The sequence below is a fragment of the Balaenoptera borealis genome, assembly GCF_965194805.1.
Source record: "Balaenoptera borealis genome assembly, chromosome: 10".
NCBI lineage: Eukaryota > Metazoa > Chordata > Mammalia > Artiodactyla > Balaenopteridae > Balaenoptera > Balaenoptera borealis.
In genome coordinates, this window is record NC_138874.1 from 81854793 (window position 1) to 81876716 (window position 21924).

General features: G+C 35.4%; 1 protein-coding gene across 4 annotated transcripts in view; it reads left to right on the forward strand.

Annotated features, from left to right (window-relative positions):
• The window catches only part of KIF20B (kinesin family member 20B), a 65423-nt gene that overhangs the window by 24656 nt on the left and 18843 nt on the right, over positions 1 to 21924 (forward strand). For all 4 annotated transcript variants that reach the window (XM_082339378.1, XM_082339379.1, XM_082339380.1 and 1 more), the window contains 4 exons: positions 5107 to 6346; positions 6692 to 6830; positions 14312 to 14431; positions 16719 to 16779. In XM_082339378.1, coding sequence (XP_082195504.1) covers positions 5107 to 6346; positions 6692 to 6830; positions 14312 to 14431; positions 16719 to 16779 — 1560 coding nt within the window. The remainder of the gene's footprint in view (positions 1 to 5106; positions 6347 to 6691; positions 6831 to 14311; positions 14432 to 16718; positions 16780 to 21924) is intronic.

The window sequence follows — 21924 nt, forward strand, 5'->3', positions numbered from 1 at the left end:
TCCTCATATTGATACCATACAGTATTTGTCTTTCTTTGTGTGGTTTACTTCACTTATTTCACATAATGCCCTCCAGGTTCATCCATGTCTTTGCAAATGGCAGGATTTCCTTCTTATTTAGGCTGAATAATAATATTCCATTGTATACATATTTATTCCACATTTTTAAAAATCCATACATCCATCCATGGACACTTAGGTTGTTTCCATGTCCTGGCTATTGTAAAAAATGTTGCAATGAACATAGGGCATGAACTTGCATGAACTTTGAGATAATAATTTCATTTCCTTTGGATATATACTCAGAAGTGAGATTGTTAGCTCATAAGATAGTTCTATATTTAATTTTTTGAGGAACCTTTATACTGTTTTTCTAGTGGTTGTACTACTTTATATTCCCATCAACAGTGTGCAGATTCCCTTTTCCCCTCATCCTTGCTAGCATTTGTTATCTCTTTTTGATAATAGACATCCTAACAAGTGTTAAGTGATATCTCACTGTAGTTTTGATTTGCATTTCCCTAATGATTAGTGATGTTGAACACCTTTTCCTGTACCTGTTGACTATTTGTATGTCTTCTTTGGAAAAATGTCTGTTTAGTTCCTCTGCCCAGTTTTTAATTGGATTGTTTGGTTTTTTGGCTGTTGAGTTGTATGAGTTCCCTATATATTTTGGATATTAACCCCTTGTCAGATAGATGGTTTGCAAATATTTTCTCCCATTCCACGGGTTGCCTTTTCATTTTGTTGACTGATTCATTTGCTGTGTAGAAGCTTTTTAGTTTGATATAGTTTCACTTATTTATTTTTTGCTTTTGATGCTCGTGCTTTTGGTGTAATATCTAAAACCTGTTGCGTAGTCCAGTGTCAAGGAGCTTTTCCCCTATGTTTTATTCTAGGAGTTTTATGGTTTCAGGTGCTATGTTTTAAGTCCTTCATCCATTTTGAGTTAATTTTTATAAGTGGAGTAAGATAGGAGTTCAATTTCATTCTTTTGCATGTGGATATCCAGTTTTCCCAACACAGTATTGAAGAGACTATCCTTTCCCATTGAGTATTCTTGGCTTTCTTGTTAAATAAGTTGGACATATGTGTGTGGGTTTATTTTTGGGCTTTTGAAACTATTTCATTGGTCTATGAATCTGGTTTTATGCCAGTACCATACTGGTTTGATTACTGTAGCTTTATAGTATAGTTGAAATTAGGAATTGTGATGCCTCCAACCTTGTTCTTTCTCAAGATTGCTTTTGCTATTAGGGGTCTTTTGTGGTTCCATGTGAATTTTTAGATTGCTGTTCTATTTCTGTAAAAAATGCCATTGGAAATTTGATAGGTATTGAATTGAATTTGTATATTACTTTGGGTAATATGGACATTTTAACAATATTAATTCTTCTAATCCATGAACATGGAATATCTTTCCTTATTTTGTATGTCTTTTTTCATTTTCTTTCACCAGAGTTTTATAGTTTTCAGTGTATAGGTTTTTTACCTTCTTGGTTAAAGTTATTCCTAAATATTTTATTCTTTTTTATGCTATTATAAATGTGTTTTTTTTCTTATTTTCTCTTTCTGATGGTTTGTTGTTAGTGTACAGTTTTTGTTTGGTATAGTGTTTCTTGTATATTGATTTTGTATCCTCCAACTTCAGTGAATTTCTGTATTCTAAAGGTTTTCTGGTGGAGTCTTTAGGATTTTCTATAATATAAAATTCTGTCATCTGTAAACGGACAGTTTTACTTCTTCCTTGCCGATCTTGATACAGTTTGTTTCTTTTTCTTGCCTGATTCTCTGGCTCAGACTTCCAGTACTAATGTTAAATAGAAATGGTGAGAGTGGACATACTTGTTTTGTTCTTGATCTTAGAGGAAAAGCTTTCAGGTTTTCATGGTTGAGGATGACATTAGCTGTGGGTTTGTCATATATGACTTTTATTATGTTGAGGTATGTTCCCACTCCAGTCTGTTGAGGGATTTTATCATGAAGGATGTTGAATTTTGTTAAATACTCTTTCTGCATCTAGTAAAATGATCATATGATTTTTATTCTTCATTTTATTAATAAAGTATATCACATTTACGGATTTGCATATGTTGAACTATCCTCGCATCCCTGGGATAAATCCCACTTGATCATGGTGTATGATCCTTTTAATGTGCTGTTGAATTCGATTTGCTGATATTTTGTTGAGGATGTTTCCATCTATGTTCATCAGTGATATCGACCTGTAATTTTCTTTTTTCCAATGTCCTTGTCTAGCTTTTTTATCTGGGTAATGCTGGGAGAGAGCTGTGATTTTAATTTATCAAATGGAGTCATAAGATTAAAAATCTTGAACAGTCACTTAAGTTTTTTCTCCCACATTATATAATAATATCTGAAAGACCTTTCATAAATGCTTGTGCTTTTTCTTTATTTTTCTCACAATGTCAACTGTGATTAGCATATAGGAAGATAGAAACCTATTTGTATGTAGGATAGTAGATTTAATTTTAAAGATCTTTTTATGATCTTAAAAATGCCTTCTTAATTGAACAGATTCATTACATAGGGTACTATCATCTCTCATCTAGGATGCATGAGAGCCTGCCACAGGCAGGAGGAAAAACTTAAGGGCTTGTATGTCATTACTATGTGAGATTTGACATTTTTCTCTTATGGAACAGTTACATGTAGGACTGCCATATAGGGGCTTAGTAATGAAGCAAACTGATATGTTTAGATCCCAAATGTTATTACAGGGGTGACTGTCAAGGTCTTCCAGAAATTTAGAAAAATAAATTCCTGGAGAAGTGTGCATGTACCCTCAAAGTGTTTGCATGTACAATACATTCCAGATTTATCAAGTCAGTATGTTTGGTATTTGTTCTCAGGAATCTACATTATAAGCTCTTTTGCCAATTCTCTAAAACTAGAGAACCACTGTTGTAAAAAAGGCACTGTAAAGAGAACAGCTTAAAATTTAAAACATAAAATTGCACTGAAGTAACCAAGTTAATATAACCGAGGCATGTTAGATTATAAATTTGCACATATCTAGAACCAGAATAGGTTACTGATGACAAAAGTTATGTTTTTCTGATATAATGATATGTCTTAGAGATAGAAAAGGAGAACATAAGCGATGTAGCTAAATTTCAAAAATAATTCATTTAGGGGGACCTCCATGGTGGTCCAGTGGGTAAGACTCTGCAGTCCCAATGCAGGGGGCCTGGGTTCAATCCCTGGTCAGGGAACTAGATCCTGCATGCATGCTGCAACTAAGAGTCTGCATGCTGCAACTAAGAAGCCCCGCATGCCTCAACTAAGAAGCCTGCATGCTGCAAATAAGACCTGGCGCAGCCAAAACAAATAAATAAATATTTTTAAAAATTCATTTAGGATTATTGTTCATGTATATAAAGATGCATTAGACACAGAGAGTCTGCTGTCAGGAAGTTTGGAATCTAGTAAATGAGAGTGACACGTAAACATATTATTTCAGTATAATCTAATGTGCTCAGATGCATAGGATAATATGGTGGCACACACTAAAAAGAAAACTATAAAATACACTTTTTAAAGATTCATTGGAAAGTTACCAACTGAAAGTAACAGGTTTCTTAGTGAGGAGAATTTCAATCCATCTCTCCCTTATAACTGTCTTCTGCTCTTATGGATTTCATATTATATGTGGGACCTTTAAGCATGAGGAATTCGATTCTCAACGTGCTTAATGAGACTACCAAATAAAAATATAGGTGAAATTGACAGATAAGTGGCCAGTGGGGGAGTGAATGAAGGTCAAAGGACATGTTGAGTTGATTATATCAGTACAGTATTGTGTAGAAAATTCATAAAAATTGTATTAGAGTTGTGTATATAAAGTTCACACATATCAACATCAAACCATGAAGTGAAATAGAACAGGAAAAATATTTAAAAACCAAAGAATCAGATTCTTACATGTTTTGAAGTAATTTTCCTAGGATATGAGATACTCATCAGGTCAGTTATTATATCATTGGAAATTGTATGAAGACATAAAAAGATAAATTTGTGTATCTGGAGAATTGAGAATTATGTTTCAAGAGTTAATCATGTAATCTGTGAGAAAAATGTGAACATAGTTTATACTGGACAGTTGTGTGAGATGAGTTAATTTGTCGAATATTAAGAATTAAGTTTTAGCTAATGGTGCATCTTCCCTGGACATAGTTTAATCTATACCAACTATGTTCTTGTACTTATATAACATTTACAAAATGCTTTAACATACATTACATATTAACTTATTTGGCCCTCTTAACACTATTCTGTAGTAAGTAGGGCAGGTAGAAATATCCTTATTTTAGAAATGTAGATATTAAGCCTGAAAAAGACAAACTTTTATTTATTTTTAATTAGCTGAACTCTTCTGTACAGATTTTCAGTTTCTAATAATATCTAACTATATCCCAAGCACAATGTTCTAAGCTCATTGATTATCTTGATCTTCACGATAACTCTGAGATAGGTGGTATTATTGCTATTATTTTTCCATTTTACATTTGAGGAAGCAGCTGTGGGGTCTAGCAGTTTATTGACAGTTATGCAGCTAGTGAAGGGTAGGGCTACATTAGACTTGGCATAAATTTAACCATTTTTCTCCTAATTTTACCTGTGAAAGTGTAAGGTACTCAGTTTACAAATCACTAATTTAGTAGATCTATAGTATAATTGTACTTTAAAACTGTTCTTTAGTCTGCCTTAGGGTATAATTCCCTACCTTCTATCTCATAGTAATAATAAAGATTTTTGGTAGACAATTTAAATAACATAAAAGCTATAAAAAGGAAGTAGAAGTAACTAGTAATCCTACTCAGAAGTAGTTACCAGGATTTTCTTCCACATCCTTTGCTAACTTCTTCTGCTGTGACTTAATGGAACTATAATTTTTACATAAATTGGTGTATGCTATGTATGTTTTGCAACCTGATTTTTCTTTTTTACTTAATAGCTTATTTCTGTTTTTCATTAAAAGTGTGATTTCATATGTTTCCTATGTTTGAATATTGGCTTATATGGTAACTTTTTGATTTTTATTAAGGTTTGCTAGATTAATAATAATTTTTTTTATCTTTAAAGGACCTACACATGTTAGTCCAACCATCATTGAAGACCAAAAGAAAAGTGAAGAAATGCAAGAGAGCATTTCAGAAGATGAGGAAAACATTAGAGTTTTACAAGAAAATAATGAAGAGCTGAAAACACGTTTACTCATTGTTGAGAATGAACTTAAAAATGAAAAGGAAGAAAAAGCAGAATTAAATAAACAGCTTGTTAATTTGCAGCAGGAACTCTCTTCTTCTGAAAAAAAGAGTTGTAGTTTTAGTGTAGAGGTCCAACAAATTCAGTCGAATTATGACAATGCGATTTCTGAATTACATGTGCAGAGAGGTATAAATCAAGAACAGGAGGAGAGGATCATGAAATTGTCAAAGGAGATAGAAACTGCTAGAAGAAACATCACAAATAATGTTTCACAAATAAAATTAATGCAAACAAAAATAGATGAATTGCGTACACTTGATTCAGTTTCTCAGATCTCAAACATAGATTTACTCAATCTCAGGGATCTGTCAAATGGTTCTCAAGAGGATAATTTGCCGAATACACAGTTACATCTTTTGGATAATGATTATTTGATAAGTAAGCAAGTTAAAGAAAATGGTATTCAAGAACTTGGTAGGGAAAGGTCTTTCCACTCTACTGTTGAAGCCATTTGGGAAGAATGTAAGGAGATTGTAAAGAGTTCCTCCAAAAAAAGACATCAGATCCAGGAATTGGAACAACAAATTGAAAAATTACAGGCAGAAGTAAAAGACTGTAAAGATGCAAACAATAGACTAAAAACAGAGGAGAGGGAGAATAAACATCAAGATGATCTACTAAAAGAAAAAGAAAGTCTTATACAGCAGCTGAAGGAAGAATTGCGAGAAAAAACTGTTGGTTTTGATATTCAAGTACAGCATGTAGTTGAAGGAAAGAGAGCACTTTCAGAACTTACACAAGATGTTACTTGCTATAAGGTGAAAATAAAGGAACTTGAAGCAATGTTAGAAACTCAGAAAGATGAATGTAGCCATTCAGCCAAGTTAGAACAAGAAATTATGGAAAAGGAATCTATCATTTTAAAGCAAGAAAGAAATCTGAAGGAATTTCAAGCAAATCTTCAAGATTCTCTCAAAAACGCCAAAGATTTAAGTGAAAGGGAAGTCAAATTGAAAGAAGAAATCACAAAATTAACAAACAATTTGCAAGATGCAAAGCATTCACTTCAATTAAAGGAAGAAGAAAAAGAAACAAACTGGCAAGAAACAGAAAAGTAAGCTAAAAGTTATTAAAATGTTTGAAAATATGGGAAGCATTTATTGATTTTTCTGTGTAGCTTTTAAAGAATTTGGGTGGGCATATCTTAATCTGGTTAAGTATAGCATGTATGATGACTGAAGAACTTCAATTTTGTTTATATAAACCTTTGGAACCAAATGTTATACGCAAAGATCTGTTTACAAAGTCTCCTGCCTGAAATCCTCCTTGAAGGATTTCTTCGTAGTTTGGACATTCCAAATTTGTGAAAAGATCTAATTTTGTAGATTATTAGTAGCTCATGCATATGATTCTAAGTGATTAGTGATATGTCACTATAGATAAGTGATTTTCTTTTTAGGTTGAAAGAGGAGCTCTCTGCAAGCGCTGCTCTTACCCAGAATCTGAAAGCAGATCTTCAGAAGAAGGAAGAAGATTATGCTGAGCTGAAAGAGAAACTGGCGGATGCCAAAAAGCAGATTGAGCAAGTACAGAAAGAGGTAGGTTATTTGAAAAGGTGTGTGGCCAATTTAAATGATAAAGATTGTTTTCCTTATATATCAAGTTTAGACACTAAGTTTAGTATTGACCAGAACATTTGTCAACTCCATAATTTTTCTTAAATGATGAGAAAAGTTATTTCACAAAAGAAAATTTAGTCAGATTAAACAAACTGAAGGTTGTCTAATATTAAGAAAAATATGTGCCTTATGTAAGATTAGAACCTTTTTTTTTCTTTTAAGGGCTGCTAAGTTCAAGTCCCCCCAGAAAAGTAAATAGCAAACTTTTGCTTGCAGATAGTATTTAGGAGAGTATGTAGTGCAATTGTAACAAGTTTTTATTATAATTTGATTTAAAAATAGGAAATATAATCACATGATTCCAAATTTAAAATATATGAAAATATGTATAGTGAGGGGAAAAACTGCCTCCCAGCCATCAAGTTTCCCTCCAAGGCGTCAGATGTTACCAACTATTTTTTTTCTCTTCACTTATCCCTCCTCCCTCTGTTTTTCCTTCCTTCTCTTCCTATAAAAAATGGAAACATCCTGTAAACACTATGTGAACCTTGGTTTTTTTCACTCAATATTTCCATCTCAGGATATAAAGAGTCTCCAAATGAGCTTTTTTTCTTTTTTATGACTCTGAACATTTATTTACCATTAATCAGACCCGTATTGTTGGACAATTAAGGTAATTTCCAGTCTTCTGTTAATCATGCAGTGATGTCATTTTGAACAGTTGCAAGTCTTCCTCTGGTATAAATTCCTAAAAGTGGAATTTATGAGTCACTGGTTTGTACATTTGTAATTTTGATATTTATTATGCTTTTTAGAGATTATGCCAGTTTACTCACCAGAACTAATGTATGAGAACAAGAGAGTATTTTTCTCTATACTCTTATCCACAAAGTAGTATTTTATCATATTTCGTTGATATTTGCTAATTTGACATGAAAATAGTGTATCTCAACTATAATTCTAACTTGCGTATCTCTAATTATGAGTGAACATTTTTTGGTTTAAAATTCATTTGTATTTTTTTTTCCTGTGGTCTGTATATTCATATTCTTTGTATTTTAGTTTGGGTTATTGTTTTTCTTTTTATTATTGCTTTGTGGGAGCTTGTTACATACTTAGGAAATTAACTTTTTTTTTTTTTTTTTAATTTAAGGGTGGCAGTGGGAATAGTCATAGATTTCTAATACAAACCAAATACAAAAATCAAACAAACATAAGAATAATGAAAATCTAAATATGAAAAGCTAATCTTTTAGGAGAAAAATAAGGAGACTATTTTTTTTTTTTTTTGCCAATGGTAATGGATATGTAAGGATATTGACAACAACATTGGAATAGCAGAGGAATTGAAAATGCTATACATTGATCAATGGGAAACTAGCTAAATTAATTATATTGCATATACACAATAAAATACCATGAAGGAAGCAAACACATATATAGTCTTTGGTTGAACCATATACCATTCTTAGTGCTCTACATTACATATACTATCTCACATAATTTCCCAACAATACTACTATCCCATTACATATGAGATAAGAAGTTAAGTAACTGCCCAAGATGACACATATATATATTTTTTTTTTTCTATGTCTTAATATTGACATTCAGTCCAGTAATCCTCCACTGTAACAGCTCCTTTACTTTGCAGTGAAAATTGATTTGTATATTTTCTGGAAATTAACTTTTTAAGGATATTAATTGTAGATATCCCCCTATCTCTCCCCCACATTGCCATTTTTCATTTTGATTATGTTCCTTTTTTTGCCTTGGAGCAACTTGTTTTTCTTTCATGACTGTTGGATTTTGTATCATAATTAGACTTTTTTAAAAAGCTGAAGTAATTTTAAATATTTTTCATTACTTTGAGTTAGTTACAAAAAAATACTTAAATGTGTAAGGTCTGAAGAATATTGATACAACAAATGCTTGTGGGTCTCATCCATTTTCTATGTTTCCTACCCCCACTGAGGTTACTGTAATGAATGTTTTGTGTTTTTATTTTTTTAATCTTTTAAAAATATAAGTTAAATCATATTTGTTTTTTTATCTCTAAACATTATGACATGTTCTGAGACATTTTCACATCATATTCCTGACATTTATGTATGGTTATAATTAATCACTTTCACTGCTGTGTAATACTCCATTGTGTGACTATACAATTTAGTTATCTATTCTATTGACCATTTAGATGTTTCCATTCTTTGCTCTTAGAAACAGTGATCCTATTTTATACATGCCCTTGGTACACATGTGCAAGAATTTGTATAACAAGGGGTGGAATTGTTGGGTCAGAGAATGTAAACGGGTATCTTATGGTTTTAAGTTGTATTCCTCTGATAACTAATGAAATGGAGTGTCTATTTTTGTTTTTATTCACTATATGTCTGTTTCAGTTTTCATTCTGTGAAATCCATTTGTTCATATTTTTTAATTTTGCTGTCCTTTTAAAAAAATTATTATTGTGTTGGATTTCTTTATTCTTCGTTCTAATTCTTTGTCAGTAAAATATATTGCAAATACCTTCTAGTTTACCTGTTGAAAGTCAGGCCTCCTCTTTCTATGAATGTCCTCAAAATAAAAGCCAGTCAGTGCTCTACTTATTTCTGTGGTTCTTTTTTCACTTATTTTTTTTGTTATCTCAGTATTTCCTATTTTTTTGTTAGTTCCTCAGTGCTTTCAAAAAGATTTAAAACATTTTTTTATACAGCATTTTTTGTTGTTTTCAACAGAGGATTGGTTACTTTCTTCTAAACTACCTGACATTGAAGTCCTGGAATAATTTTTTATTTAGCATAAGAAAACTCTCACAATAGTATAGCATTAATGTAAATTAAAAATGAATGGATATGAACTTTTTGATTAAATAAATTATAATTTTCATGACTATTAGGCCTATACTGGTAAAGGAGAAGCTCCTGCTGTGGACCTGGTACCCTCTGCGTCCATCTCCTTTTTCTGTGAGCAGAGGTTCTTTTTTTTTTTCCCTGCCAGCTTCTTAAGCACTCTGATACCTGGAAGATTTGGCCTAAGACCTATTTTATCATTTATAATGATTTGTACAGATATTTAAATTGTGTTTTCCACTGCTTTATTAGTGGTTAAGTTCCCTGATTCATGTTAGTGTATTTATTTAGCAGGATTTTGATTTAAGTACAGTGATAAGTACTAAGTTTTTATGATAATATGGGAAAATGCTTGTGTTATAATGTTAAGTAATAGAAACCGGACCCAATTTTATATATATAATAGGATTAAAATTTTGCAAACAATTTGTATAATAATATAGACTGCAAAGAAATATAAAAATATATATTTTGATTATTTTAGGTAATGGCATTCTAGGTAATTTTTTAAAAGGTCTACTTATTGCATTATTTCTTATGATGGATATGTATTCATTCATAATAAGGGAAATGTAATAAAATTTTTGATTAATGGAAGAAAAATCCAAAAAATACCACCATAGATAAAATGTAAAATATATGTTGTTTCTGATAATTATACACAGAAAGTTTCCAGGCCACGCAACAAGTATTTCAAAGTGGGCTAGATTAGAAATGTAAGAGAGTAAAGACGACCTAAACTGTAATTAGGCATAGGAAAATGTTTAGTCAGATCAGCAAGTTAAAAATCATAATTTGGAAAAGCACTTGTTTGTCATTCAGAAGCCTGAATTGTTTGCGTTCTAGGAATGTAATTTTTGGATTGTTTGCTTTCTAGGAATGTAATTTTGGCCAGGGCAGCCTTTGTTTCTCCCCTCATTGGATATATATTACTTACCTTTGGATTTAGTGTAGATTCTGAACTTGTAAAATAAATTTCGAATGACATTTCGGTTTTAACACCTCAGGATCAAGACTAGAGTTTCTGTAGGTGGTAGACAGGCTTGAAAGCTTTATAAATTCTGGGCAAATGACAGGTAAATGGATTAATAAATACTCTAAAATATAAACTGCAGTCCTAGCCCTATGCACCTTATTGCCTTTTGTTAGGTTCCTTTCACTTAGCTAAGTAGTCCAGAGGGAACTTTGGATTTACATTCCTATTATCAGTCCACATATTGTTCATGGTATCCTCAACAAAACAAATAAGGAAATAACCATTAGGCTGTATTTAAGCCTTCATGCATTTTCCTCATTTCTATCAAATGTAATGTATGAGCAAGGCCTGTGCAGTTTGATTTTTTTTTTTTTAATTATTTATTTTTATTTATTTATTTATATATGGCTGTGCTGGGTCTTTGTTTCTGTGCGAGGGCTTTCTCCAGTTGCGGCAAGCGGGGGCCACTCTTCATCGCGATGCACGGGCCCCTCACCATCACGGCCTCTCTTGTTGCGGAGCACAGGCTCCAGACGCGCAGGCTCAGCAATCGTGGCCCACGGGCCTAGCCACTCCGCGGCATGTGGGATCTTCCCAGACCAGGGCTCGAACCCGTGTCCCCTGCATTGGCAGGCAGACTCTCAACCACTGCGCCACCAGGGAAGCCCGTGCAGTTTGATTTTGAATTACTGATTGTGAGATCTGGTCTACCTCTCTTGACTTTACCACAGGATAGGCTAGAACACCATTCCTTTGTCTTTTCTGATCTATTTAAAAAAAAAATTTTTTTTTTTGGCTGCATTGGGTCTTCGTTGCTGCGCACAGGCTTTCTCTCTAGTTGTGGTGAGCGGGGGCTACTGTTCGTGGTGGTGCGTGGGGGCTACTGTTCGTGGTGGTGCGTGGGCTTCTCATTGCAGTGGCTTCTCTTGTTGCAGAGCTTGGGCTCTAGGCGCGTGGGCTTCAGTAGTTGTAGCACGCGAGCTCAGTAGTTGTGGCTCACGGGCTCTAGAGCGCAGGCTCAGTAGTTGTGGCACACAGGCTTAGTTGTTCTGCAGCATGTGGGATCTTCCCGGACCAGGGATCGAACCCGTGTCCCCTGCATTGGCAGGCTTATTCTTAACCATTGCACCACCAGGGAAGTCCTCTTAAAATGTTTTTTGTTTTAGATTGTTGTAATGTAGGTTGTTTATTTCTGTTAAGTGATATCCTGGCTGAAGATTCTTGGAGTATAGAAACTTCCTGGTTTAAGATACTATTTCTGAACACCATGATGATCAGTAAGCATTATCAAACATGGTATAATTGACTTGTGTTCATATGGAGCTAGTTACTCGGTTCTTTAAAAATGGCTTCTTTTTCCAATTAAAAACTTTTCATTATAATACATTATCTGGAAATTTTTTTAAAAATTAATTTTTATTTTTGGCTGCGTTGGGTCTTCCTTGCTGTGCGCAGGCTTTCTCTAGTTGCGGCGAGCGGGGGCTACTCTTTGTTGCGGTGCATGGGCTTCTCATTGCAGTGGCTTCTCTTGTTGTGGATCACGGGCTCTAGGCACGCGGGCTTCAGGAGCTGTGGCTCATGGGCTCAGGAGTCATGGCATGGCTCTAGAACGCAAAGTGGCGCACGGGCTTAGTTGCTCCGCGGCACGTGGGATCTTCCCGGACCAGGGCTCGAACCCGTGTCCCCTGCATTGGCAGGCGGATTCTTAACCACTGCACCACCAGGGAAGTCCAGGAAATATTTTTTAAGAAATGAAGGTAAAAGTGAAAGCCTTCTCCCCAATCTCATTTCTCTCTTCTTAAATATGACCACTCTTGACAGTCAGTCCTTCTGTATTCTTTTAGATCTTTTTATATGCATTTTACATAATAAATATATGTAAATAGTGCTTGTATGGTTTTATTTTTATAAATGGGGTCAACTATATATAAATAATTGCTTTTAAAATATAATTTTAAGATTTTTTTTAAATTTTTTTATAGCTACTTTATTTATTTATTTATTATTATTATTTTTTTGGCTGTGTTGGGTCTTCGGTTCGTGCGAGGGCTTTCTCTAGCTGCGGCAAGCGGGGGCCACTCTTCATCGCGGTGCGCGGGCCTCTCACCACCGCGGCCCCTCCCGCCGCGGGGCACAGGCTCCAGACGCGCAGGCTCAGCAGTTGTGGCTCACGGGCCCAGCCGCTCCGCGGCATGCGGGATCCTCCCAGACCAGGGCTCGAACCCGCGTCCCCCGCATTGGCAGGCAGACTCCCAACCACCGTGCCACCAGGGAAGCCCTTTAAGATTTTTTTATAGCAGAATTTAGGAGGTATCTCTTTTTAACTAATGTTTTATTGTATAGATGACTAACATTCCTCTAAGGGTGGGTATTAATAGTGTTTTCTGTTTTTCAAAATAAACAATGTATGATGTCAATTCTAATAATAATAGGAGCTTAGTCTGGATTGGTTGTTCTGAGTTTACATGTATCATCTCATTTAATTTTCACACAAATATTAGGGATAGGCATTTTTTTAACTTCCATTTTATGACTAAGGAAGTAGGCATTGAGAGAGAACTTGTCCAAGTTCACTTGGCCAATAAATGTTAGAGCCAGGATGGAAACTGAAGCAGTCCTTATGTGCATCTTGGTGCAACACATAGTTTCTGTATATTATTGGCAGACAGTTTATATCTGTAAAATTGATGAAGATGGTGTTTATTACTGGAAGTCCCATATTTTTGAACAAAGTAAGACAATAAAAATAAATATTATTAATGTATGATTATAAAAGGAATATATATTTATTGTAGTAAATTTGGAACATACAGAAAGCCTAAAAAGAAGTGTAAAAATCACCTGAAACCAAACTCCTCAGAACTACTATTATTTTATTATTATTTATTTTTATTATTTTATTATTATAAAAAGCATGGAGATACCATGCTTTTTATGAAGGGGAACTTTGTTCAATTAACTTCCTTTAGTTTTTGAGATCTCAAGGATTGGTATCATGTAAATTGGCCTAAAGGTGTACATAGATTACCTGCTATCTCTCCTCCCTTCCCCTTCCCTTTCCCCTCCTCTCTCCTCCTCTCCTCTAAGATTTGCATACTAATTCATAGTGCTTTTTGATTTCTTTAATAGGTTTATAGAATTAAATTACCAGTAATACCAAAAGTCAATTGACCTTCACTTGCATGGGTACCTTTTGATCTTGTAATTGTTCCATTTTCATTCTCTATGTGCCATTATTAGCTTTTGAAGTATTTCTTATATTACTGGATCACATTACTTAATAGATCTTGGAAATCTGAGCCAGTGTTTTCCCCCTAGAGTATCTCTATTGATTTTTCCATGATAATGATTTTGCTGTTGCATGCAAGGGTCTATGTTGTTTCTTTTTTGAGAGCACTTACAGGGTTTGAGAGTCTTAAAATATTGTAAAAAGAAAATGGCTTCTTCATATGTACCTCCCTTGGAGTATCAAGAAATTTTCTGATAATCTGAAGCCATATCATGTATGTTAGAATCTGTAATTTTTCTAATGTGCTTTAAAGGACATGAATCTTTGAACGAGTGACCATGAATCTTAAACAAAAAGCAATTAGTATTTCTAGAAATATTTAATTTGATTTATTACTTTGTAGGTATCTGTAATGCGTGATGAGGAGAAATTGTTGAGGATTAAAATTAATGAACTGGAGAAAAAGAAAAACCAGTGTTCTCAGGAACTAGATATGAAACAGCGAACCATTCAGCAACTTAAGGTAACAGTTTTGTTTTTAAAGGTGATTTTAGTAGATTCTGTTGGTATATTTTAGTGTTTAATTAAATGTATCAGTTCTTTTTTGTTTTTTTAAAGTAAGAAATGGATAGTTTTATTTGAGCCAATCTGAGGATTATAACCTGGGAGACAGTCTTTCAGAAAGCTCTTAAGACTGTTCTACCCATTAGAGGTCAAAGCAGGGTTTACATACCTTTTGAGACAAAGGGTTATACATCAAATGGTATATTGTTGACAGTTTACGCAATCCAGATCTGCAGTACAAAGGGAGTAGTGGGTAGTCATGGCCCCTTTCACCATAAGAAGGAAGGTTATCTCCTAAGGCGTTATCTTGCTGGCACCAAGAGAAAATAGCTCTTTACAATCCAGCAGGCATTCCTGTGTCTTCTAAGGAAGGGTTAATGCAGATGCATAATGCACACTAAAGTGGGGTAGGGGGTGGGCACAGAGAGAACTTTATATTTGAAAAAAAAAATTTTTTTTTTTTTTTCCTTATCCTGCCTTAAAAATGTTTTGTTTTATCACAACTCAGTGAGAACTGTCAGGTGGTAAACCCAGCCCAGTTGTCTGGTCAGGGTGCGCAGGACTGCTGGGGTTGCAGCAGAGGTGCGTTTGCATTTGCGGTCCGGGAAGGGCCCTGCAGCCCCAGCTCTGCCGGGGTCAGGGTTAGCTGGGGACCCCTGCCTGCAGTGCCTGAGGTCGAGGCCCCCCCACCCACCCTGGATTTCGGTGTCCTGGGCACCGTCTGGACAGCAGGTAGCTGCAAAGTGTGGGCTGCGGCTCCCAAGCACCGCACCCTCTCCTCGGTGGAGCCGACTCCACAAACCCCTGCTTCTGGGTCTCGGACCAACCGTCTCGTCTCTCCATCTGCCGCTGCAATAGGACGTCCCAAGGTTTAGGGAGATTTCCAGTCCTCGGTAGCCGGGTTTCTGGGGGGACTGTCTCCTAGTCTGCCTGCATGTTCCCCTACACCCACAGAACCAGAGTCATGATGTTTTCAGGAGACTTTTTGGAAGCCTTTAGGAAAAAAAGCTGTTAAAAAAATCCTAGGGACTTAAGGGTCCAGTAAGATCCCACATGCTGCGGAGCAGCAGAGCCTGTGCTCCGCAACAGGAGAAGCCACCGCAATGAGAAGCCTGCGCACCGCAAGGAAGAGTGGCCCCCGCTCGCTGCAACTAGAGAAAGCCCACACAGCAACAAAGACCCAATGCAGCCAAAAATAAATAAATGTATTAATTAAAAAAAAAATCCTACTTTCAGGAAGACAATTATTTCACGATTCCAACACCTTAGGGGACTTTGGGGAACAGCTATGAGTACTTGGTGATAACAGATGATTTCAGTGTCAACCCAAAGGTATGGTGAGGTTTCAAACCAGATTGAAAACCTGTTACAGTGCACCCCTGTGTAGCCAGACACCATCTGTTGATAGGTTCTTTCCATCACTGTCCGAGCACCTCTGTGGTTCTCTGTCTGTTTCCGTCCCCTTCCTTCCACCTCCGTCGCTCTCCGTCTGTTTCCCCACCCCGTCCGTCCACCTCCTTCATTCTCCGTCTCTTTCCGTCTCTCTCCGTCCATGTCCGTAGTTCTCCGTCGTTTTCCTCCTTCATTCTTTGTCTCTTCACCATCTTTCCATCTCCAGCTGATTTCATAATAGTATTCAGAGATTTCCAGGTTCTGTAATGATTATTCTAAAACTTATAAAATGAGAAGATATTGCTGAAGTTAGATGAGAGAAGGAGTGAAGGTTGGATTACCTGGCAGGTTAAAACTAGAATTGAAGGATTTCTAGTGCCCAGAAATTAACCTTGAGTCCTTTTCAAACCTCCCAGCTACTTTTTACGTATAGGGCATGTGGGGACCCTATTTTTTCTGCATTTTGAGTTTACTGTTAAGGAATTTATTTATGGTTTTCTTTGTTCCTCCCACATTAAATACATAGTAAACTTTCATTTCTTTCTCTTTATGCTTTTTGTGTTGTGTAAGACAACATACATGCTAGCTTGAAATGTTGAGTGAAGAAAATGAGTTGGCATTTTTGGGGTACATTAAAAGTTTAAAGTTTGGGGGTTTTGTTTTGTTATTTCTTATGACCACTCTCACCCTGCCCTTTTCTCTGAGGTGAAGCAAACTTGGGAGCTTGAGACTATTAGCCTTCTAGGAGACAGATTTCAAACTTAATATTAAGCCCTGTTTTCAAGTCCCACTATTAAATAATGGGGTGTAGTTAAGTTACATTTGCATTTAATTCATATTCTTTGATTTTGCAGGAGCAGTTAAGTAATCAGAAAGTGGAAGAAGCTATACAGCAGTATGAGAGAGTGTGCAAAGGTCAGAAACAAACCTCTACTTCCAGTACTAAAATGACTGCAAAATAAGTAGTTAGAATAACAATTGGTTTAATATTTTCCTTTGAAAATTGTAAAGTTAAATAAGGGCAACATAAGATGTAACTTTATTAAAAGAGAAAAGCATTGATTCTAAAGGGTAACTTACCACCATAAAGTTTATCCTTGGAGAAGTAAAACATTAAGAAATATTCAGTCAAAGCAACACTGATTTCTAGGTAATGGCCAGTATTTTGTGAAAAATAAAATTAAAGTTATATAGGTCACAATGAATGGAATGGATTTCTAGTCAAAATAATATAAAGGTTATACTTCAAGTAAAGTATCTTTAAAATTAAAAAATATTTTAAAAATGTTTTTAAAAACTATTTAATACTTTAGATTCAAATTTATGTGCTAAATTTTTTTTCTCAATTTGGATTGATTCTTTTTATTTGAGATATTACAAAATTATCTTTGTAGATGATATATACATATTTCTGTTCATAAAATTATGCAGATTCCTCTCCTTCCCATCAGTCACCCCATAACTTCTTAGTTGTGTGAGTAGTAGAGCTGGGATTTGAACCCATGTCTGTTTCAGTCTTAAGTTCCAGACTGTCTTCACTAATTCATGCCATTTGTACTTGGCCAACTAAAGAGCAGGTGTAAGACCACAAGGTTATTACTTATTTAGATGACTTGGACTTTTGTGGGGTTCACTTGGATCAGTAACTTGGATGTGAAAATATATCTCTGCACACAGTCCTATTTTCTCCTACCTTTTTAGGCCACTGTCCTCTAACATCTCCTATTTCCGTAATCTTTTTGGAGCTTCCCTTTACTTTGGCTCCTTTGTCATTGTTGGTAGATGTGAATAGATATTCTGAAAAGCATTCTTTGGACCAGGATATAGTTTTTATCGTATTTTAATTTTTTCTTTCTTTGCCAGATATTGAGATGTGTGGCATAGGCCCATTCTGAGTACTTTTAATCTTCCATCTTCTCCATGCTCTTTAAACTTTCTCCAAGATCACTTGTAACCTACATATTTTCCAATCTTTTAGCTTTTTGCAATCTTTCCTTTATTTTTTAATTACTTTGAATTATTGTCTACTCTCTTTCATTTTCATTTTTTAAATAGTATTTATTGTGTATGAGCATATTTTTTCTAAATATAAAGGTAAGGCGTAGCTTGCCCCCTTTTGAAACTCTTACCTTGGCTTTTGTGGTCTGTTCTTTGGGTTACTGCCTTTCTCTCAGAATGAGCCTCAGCCACTTTGACAAATTTCCTGATTAAGCCATCATCATTTTTTTTCTTTTTGTTTCCTCTCTTGAGAGTTCATTCACTCTTGTGATTTTAACTATGTATGAGACATTCCCTGACAAACAAAAAAGTTCATTTTCAGCTCTTGAGGCTTTTGCTGGCTTCTACATTTCTATTTAAATACTGAATGCCATTCACTTAGCTATCTTATTAATTTTTTAAGATGGAGATATACATACCATAAAATTTACCCTTTAAAAGTGTACAGTATGGTGGATTTTAGTAAATTCACAAGCTCGTACAACCACTACCACTACCTAATTCCAGAACATTTTCATCACCCTAGAAAGAAACCCTGTACCCATTAGCGATCACTCCCCATTCACACTTCTGCGATAACTCCAATCTCTGCCTCTGTCTTAACATGGACATCTTCCCTCTGAATCTGTCGATGTCTTCACCCTATCTGTCTCTGTCCAAATTTCCCTCTTCTTATAAGGACACCAGTCTTACTGGATTTAGGGCCTACTCTAATCCAGTATGACCTTATTCTTAACTTGATTACATCTGCAAAGCCTCTGTTTCCAAGTAAGGTCATATTCACAGGGAGTAACAATCAACATATCTTCTAATCTACTCTCCAGTAATATGACCCCTTTTATTAACAAAAAAATTTTTTTGGTTATTTCAGACATTAGTTTTTGTTACAGACAGTAACATGAATATATTTGTATAAAAGTCTTTGGGTACACATGTAAATATATTTGTATGGGAAATTCCTAGCAGTGTAATTGTTGGCCCAAATGTTCTATTTAAAATTTTGATGAATTTTGCTAAACTGCTCCCCAAAGTCATTATACCAGTTTATATTTTCAATAATAATGTATAGAGTGCCCATTTCCCCACATTTTTTGCCAGTATTAGGTGTTATCACACTTTAAACTTATAACCAGTGTGATAAGTGAAACAAGGTATCACATGGTCTCAATCTTTTGTACTTGTGTACATCTGGTATACTGGTATTCTGAAATAAATTTGAACTATCACTGAGTATTTTTTTTTTGTTTTTGGCCACACCGAGCGGCTTTCGGGATCTTAGTTCCCCAACCAGGGATCGAACCTGGGGCCCTGGCAGTGAGAGTGCCGTGTCCTAACCACTGGACCGCCAGGGAATTCCCAGTCACTGAGTATTTCTAATCCAGAGTTTTACATGACATTTGTGTGTCATTTCTTTATATAGCTTTAAGTGATCCTCTCCCCTGAATGTTAAACACTTGATTGCTTGTTCATTTGCCAGGCATTTATTTAGCTATGATAGTTCATGGATATCTTTAGATAGCTTTGATGAGATATCTCATTCCTGTCTTTATGTTGCTTTATTTTCTGTTTTATTTGTTGCATATTTCTGGATTCTTTCCTGAGATAAAATGTAAGTTATTGGAGGCAGTGACTGATATAATAATGCTCTTGTTTCTTTTACTGTTCCTACCTTTCAAATAATAGGTGGATAGCCATTAGCGAAGTTAACATTGGTGTCCTGGGGCTTTACTGATTGCTATCTAGATACTTAAACTCCTTCTTTTGAACCCTCTAATTTAGAGCAAAAGATAGGGTGTAAAAGGAACAGATTCTTTGAATAAAATTATAATTAATTGTATAATCTGAATATATTTGCAAATCATGCTTTTTGAAAGAAAAAGTTTTAGATAGAATACCAGTACTCCTTTAATCCTAAAGAGGAATTCTGTTTCATTAGCTCTCCTGGCAGCTTACATCAATGAACAGAAATACTGAAAATTACTCGTTAAAATTTTTTCTCATTGTTTTGTTTTAGGCTTACTTTATACTAAGTATTTTTAAGGGAGCCATCTTTTGATATTTGTGTCATTTTTTTTGTCACTTTTAGTACCCTGAGTTTGAGTTATGCATTTATATATTCATCACCTCTGACATTCATAGCAGTCTTGGTAAGAGGTGTCAGAAGTGAGCCCTGCTACTATGTGTCTATCACCAGAGATGATAAGCCAATTGTTCCTCCTTATCTCTTTCTATCAGGCAGGATTAGAATAGACTTGTGTATAAGCCATTATTGTAGTCATTTTTCAAGGGCCGGAAACAGTTTTGGTAAGGTTATAATAGTACAGTTATTCCTAATGAGCTGGTTTTAAAAACACTAGGAGTAAATATTTGGCTTTGAAAATTTTTCTAGAAAAAATAATTACTTGAGATTTAAAAATTAAATTTGGGATTGAGAATGTATTGTTTTTAGGAGGTAAAAGTTTTAGTTTTGGTTTGAGAATATTAACACTAAAAATAAGTGTTTTGACAAATAATGTTTTCTCTAAATCCCAAGATCTGTGTTATTAGTACGAGCATACCTCAGAGATGTTTCATATTCGGTTCCAGACCACCACAATAAAGTGCAGATCATAGTGAAGCAAGTCGCAATTTTTTTTTGGTTTTCCAGTGCATATAAAAGTTATGTTCACACTATATTGTGGTCTGTTAAGTGTGCAATAGTATTATGTCTAAAAAAACAGTGCTCATACCTAATAAAAAAATACTTTATTGCTAAAAATTGCTAACCATCACCCGAACCTTCAGGGAGTTGTAATCTTTTTACTGGTGGAGGCAGGGCCTGGCCTCGATGCTGAAGGCTGCTGACTGATCAGGGCGGTGGGAGCTGAAGGTTGGGGTGGCTGCGGCAGTTTCTTAAAGTAAGACAATGAGATTTGCCGCATCAGTTGACTCTTCCTTTCATGAACAATTTCTCTGTAGCATGCACTGCTGTTTGATAGCATTTTACCCACAGTAGAATTTCTTTCAAAATTGGAGTCAGGCCTCTCAGACTCTGCCACTGCTTTATCAACTCAGTTTATGCTATATTCTGAATCCTTTGTTGTCATTTCAACAGTCTTCACCAGGATTCCGTCTCAAGAAACCACTTTCCTTGTTCATCCATAAGAAGCAACTCGTCATCTGTTCAGGTTTTATCATGAAATTGCAGCAGTTCAGTCACATCTCCTGGATAACTTGCTGCAGCTTCTACATTAGCACTTGGCTGCTTCACCTTGCACTTTTATGTCTTGAAGACAGCTTCTTTCCTTAAACCTCATGAACTAACCTCTGCTAGCTTGAAACTTTTCTTCTGCAGCTTCCTTACCTCTCTCAGCCTTCGTAGAATTGGAGAGAATTAGGGCCTTGCTCTAGATTAGGCTGTGGCTTAAGGGGATGTTGTGGTTGGTTTTGATCTTCTATCCAGGCCACTGAAACTTTCTCCATATCAGCAATAATTCTGTTTTGCTTTCTTATCATTTGAGTATTCACTAGAGTAGCACTTTAAAGTCTCTTCAGGAACTTTACTTTGCATTCACAACTTGGCTGTTTGGTGCAAGAGGGCTAGCTTTTGGCCAGTCGCGGCTTTTGACATGCCTTCCTTACTAAACTTAGCTTAATCCTTTCATTTCTAGCTTTTGATTTAAAGTGAGAGACGTGTGACTCTTCCTTTCACTTGAACGCTTAGAGTTCACTGTAGTGTTACTGATTAGACTAATTTCAATATTGTTGTGTCTCAGGGAACAGGGAGGCCCGAGGAGAGGGAGAGACGGGGCACAGCTGGTCATTGGAGCAATCACAGCACACACAGTGTTTATGGATTAAGCTTGCTGTCTTACATGGGTGTAGTTCATAGTGTCCCAAAACAATCACAGGAGTAACGTAAAGATCAGTGATCATAGATCACTGTAACAAATACAACAATAATGAAACAGTTTGAATTATTGCAAGAATTACTAAAATGTGATACAGAGGCAGGAAGTGAGCAAATGCCGTTAGAAAATGGCACTGATAGACTTGCTTAATGCAGGGTTGCCACAAACCTTC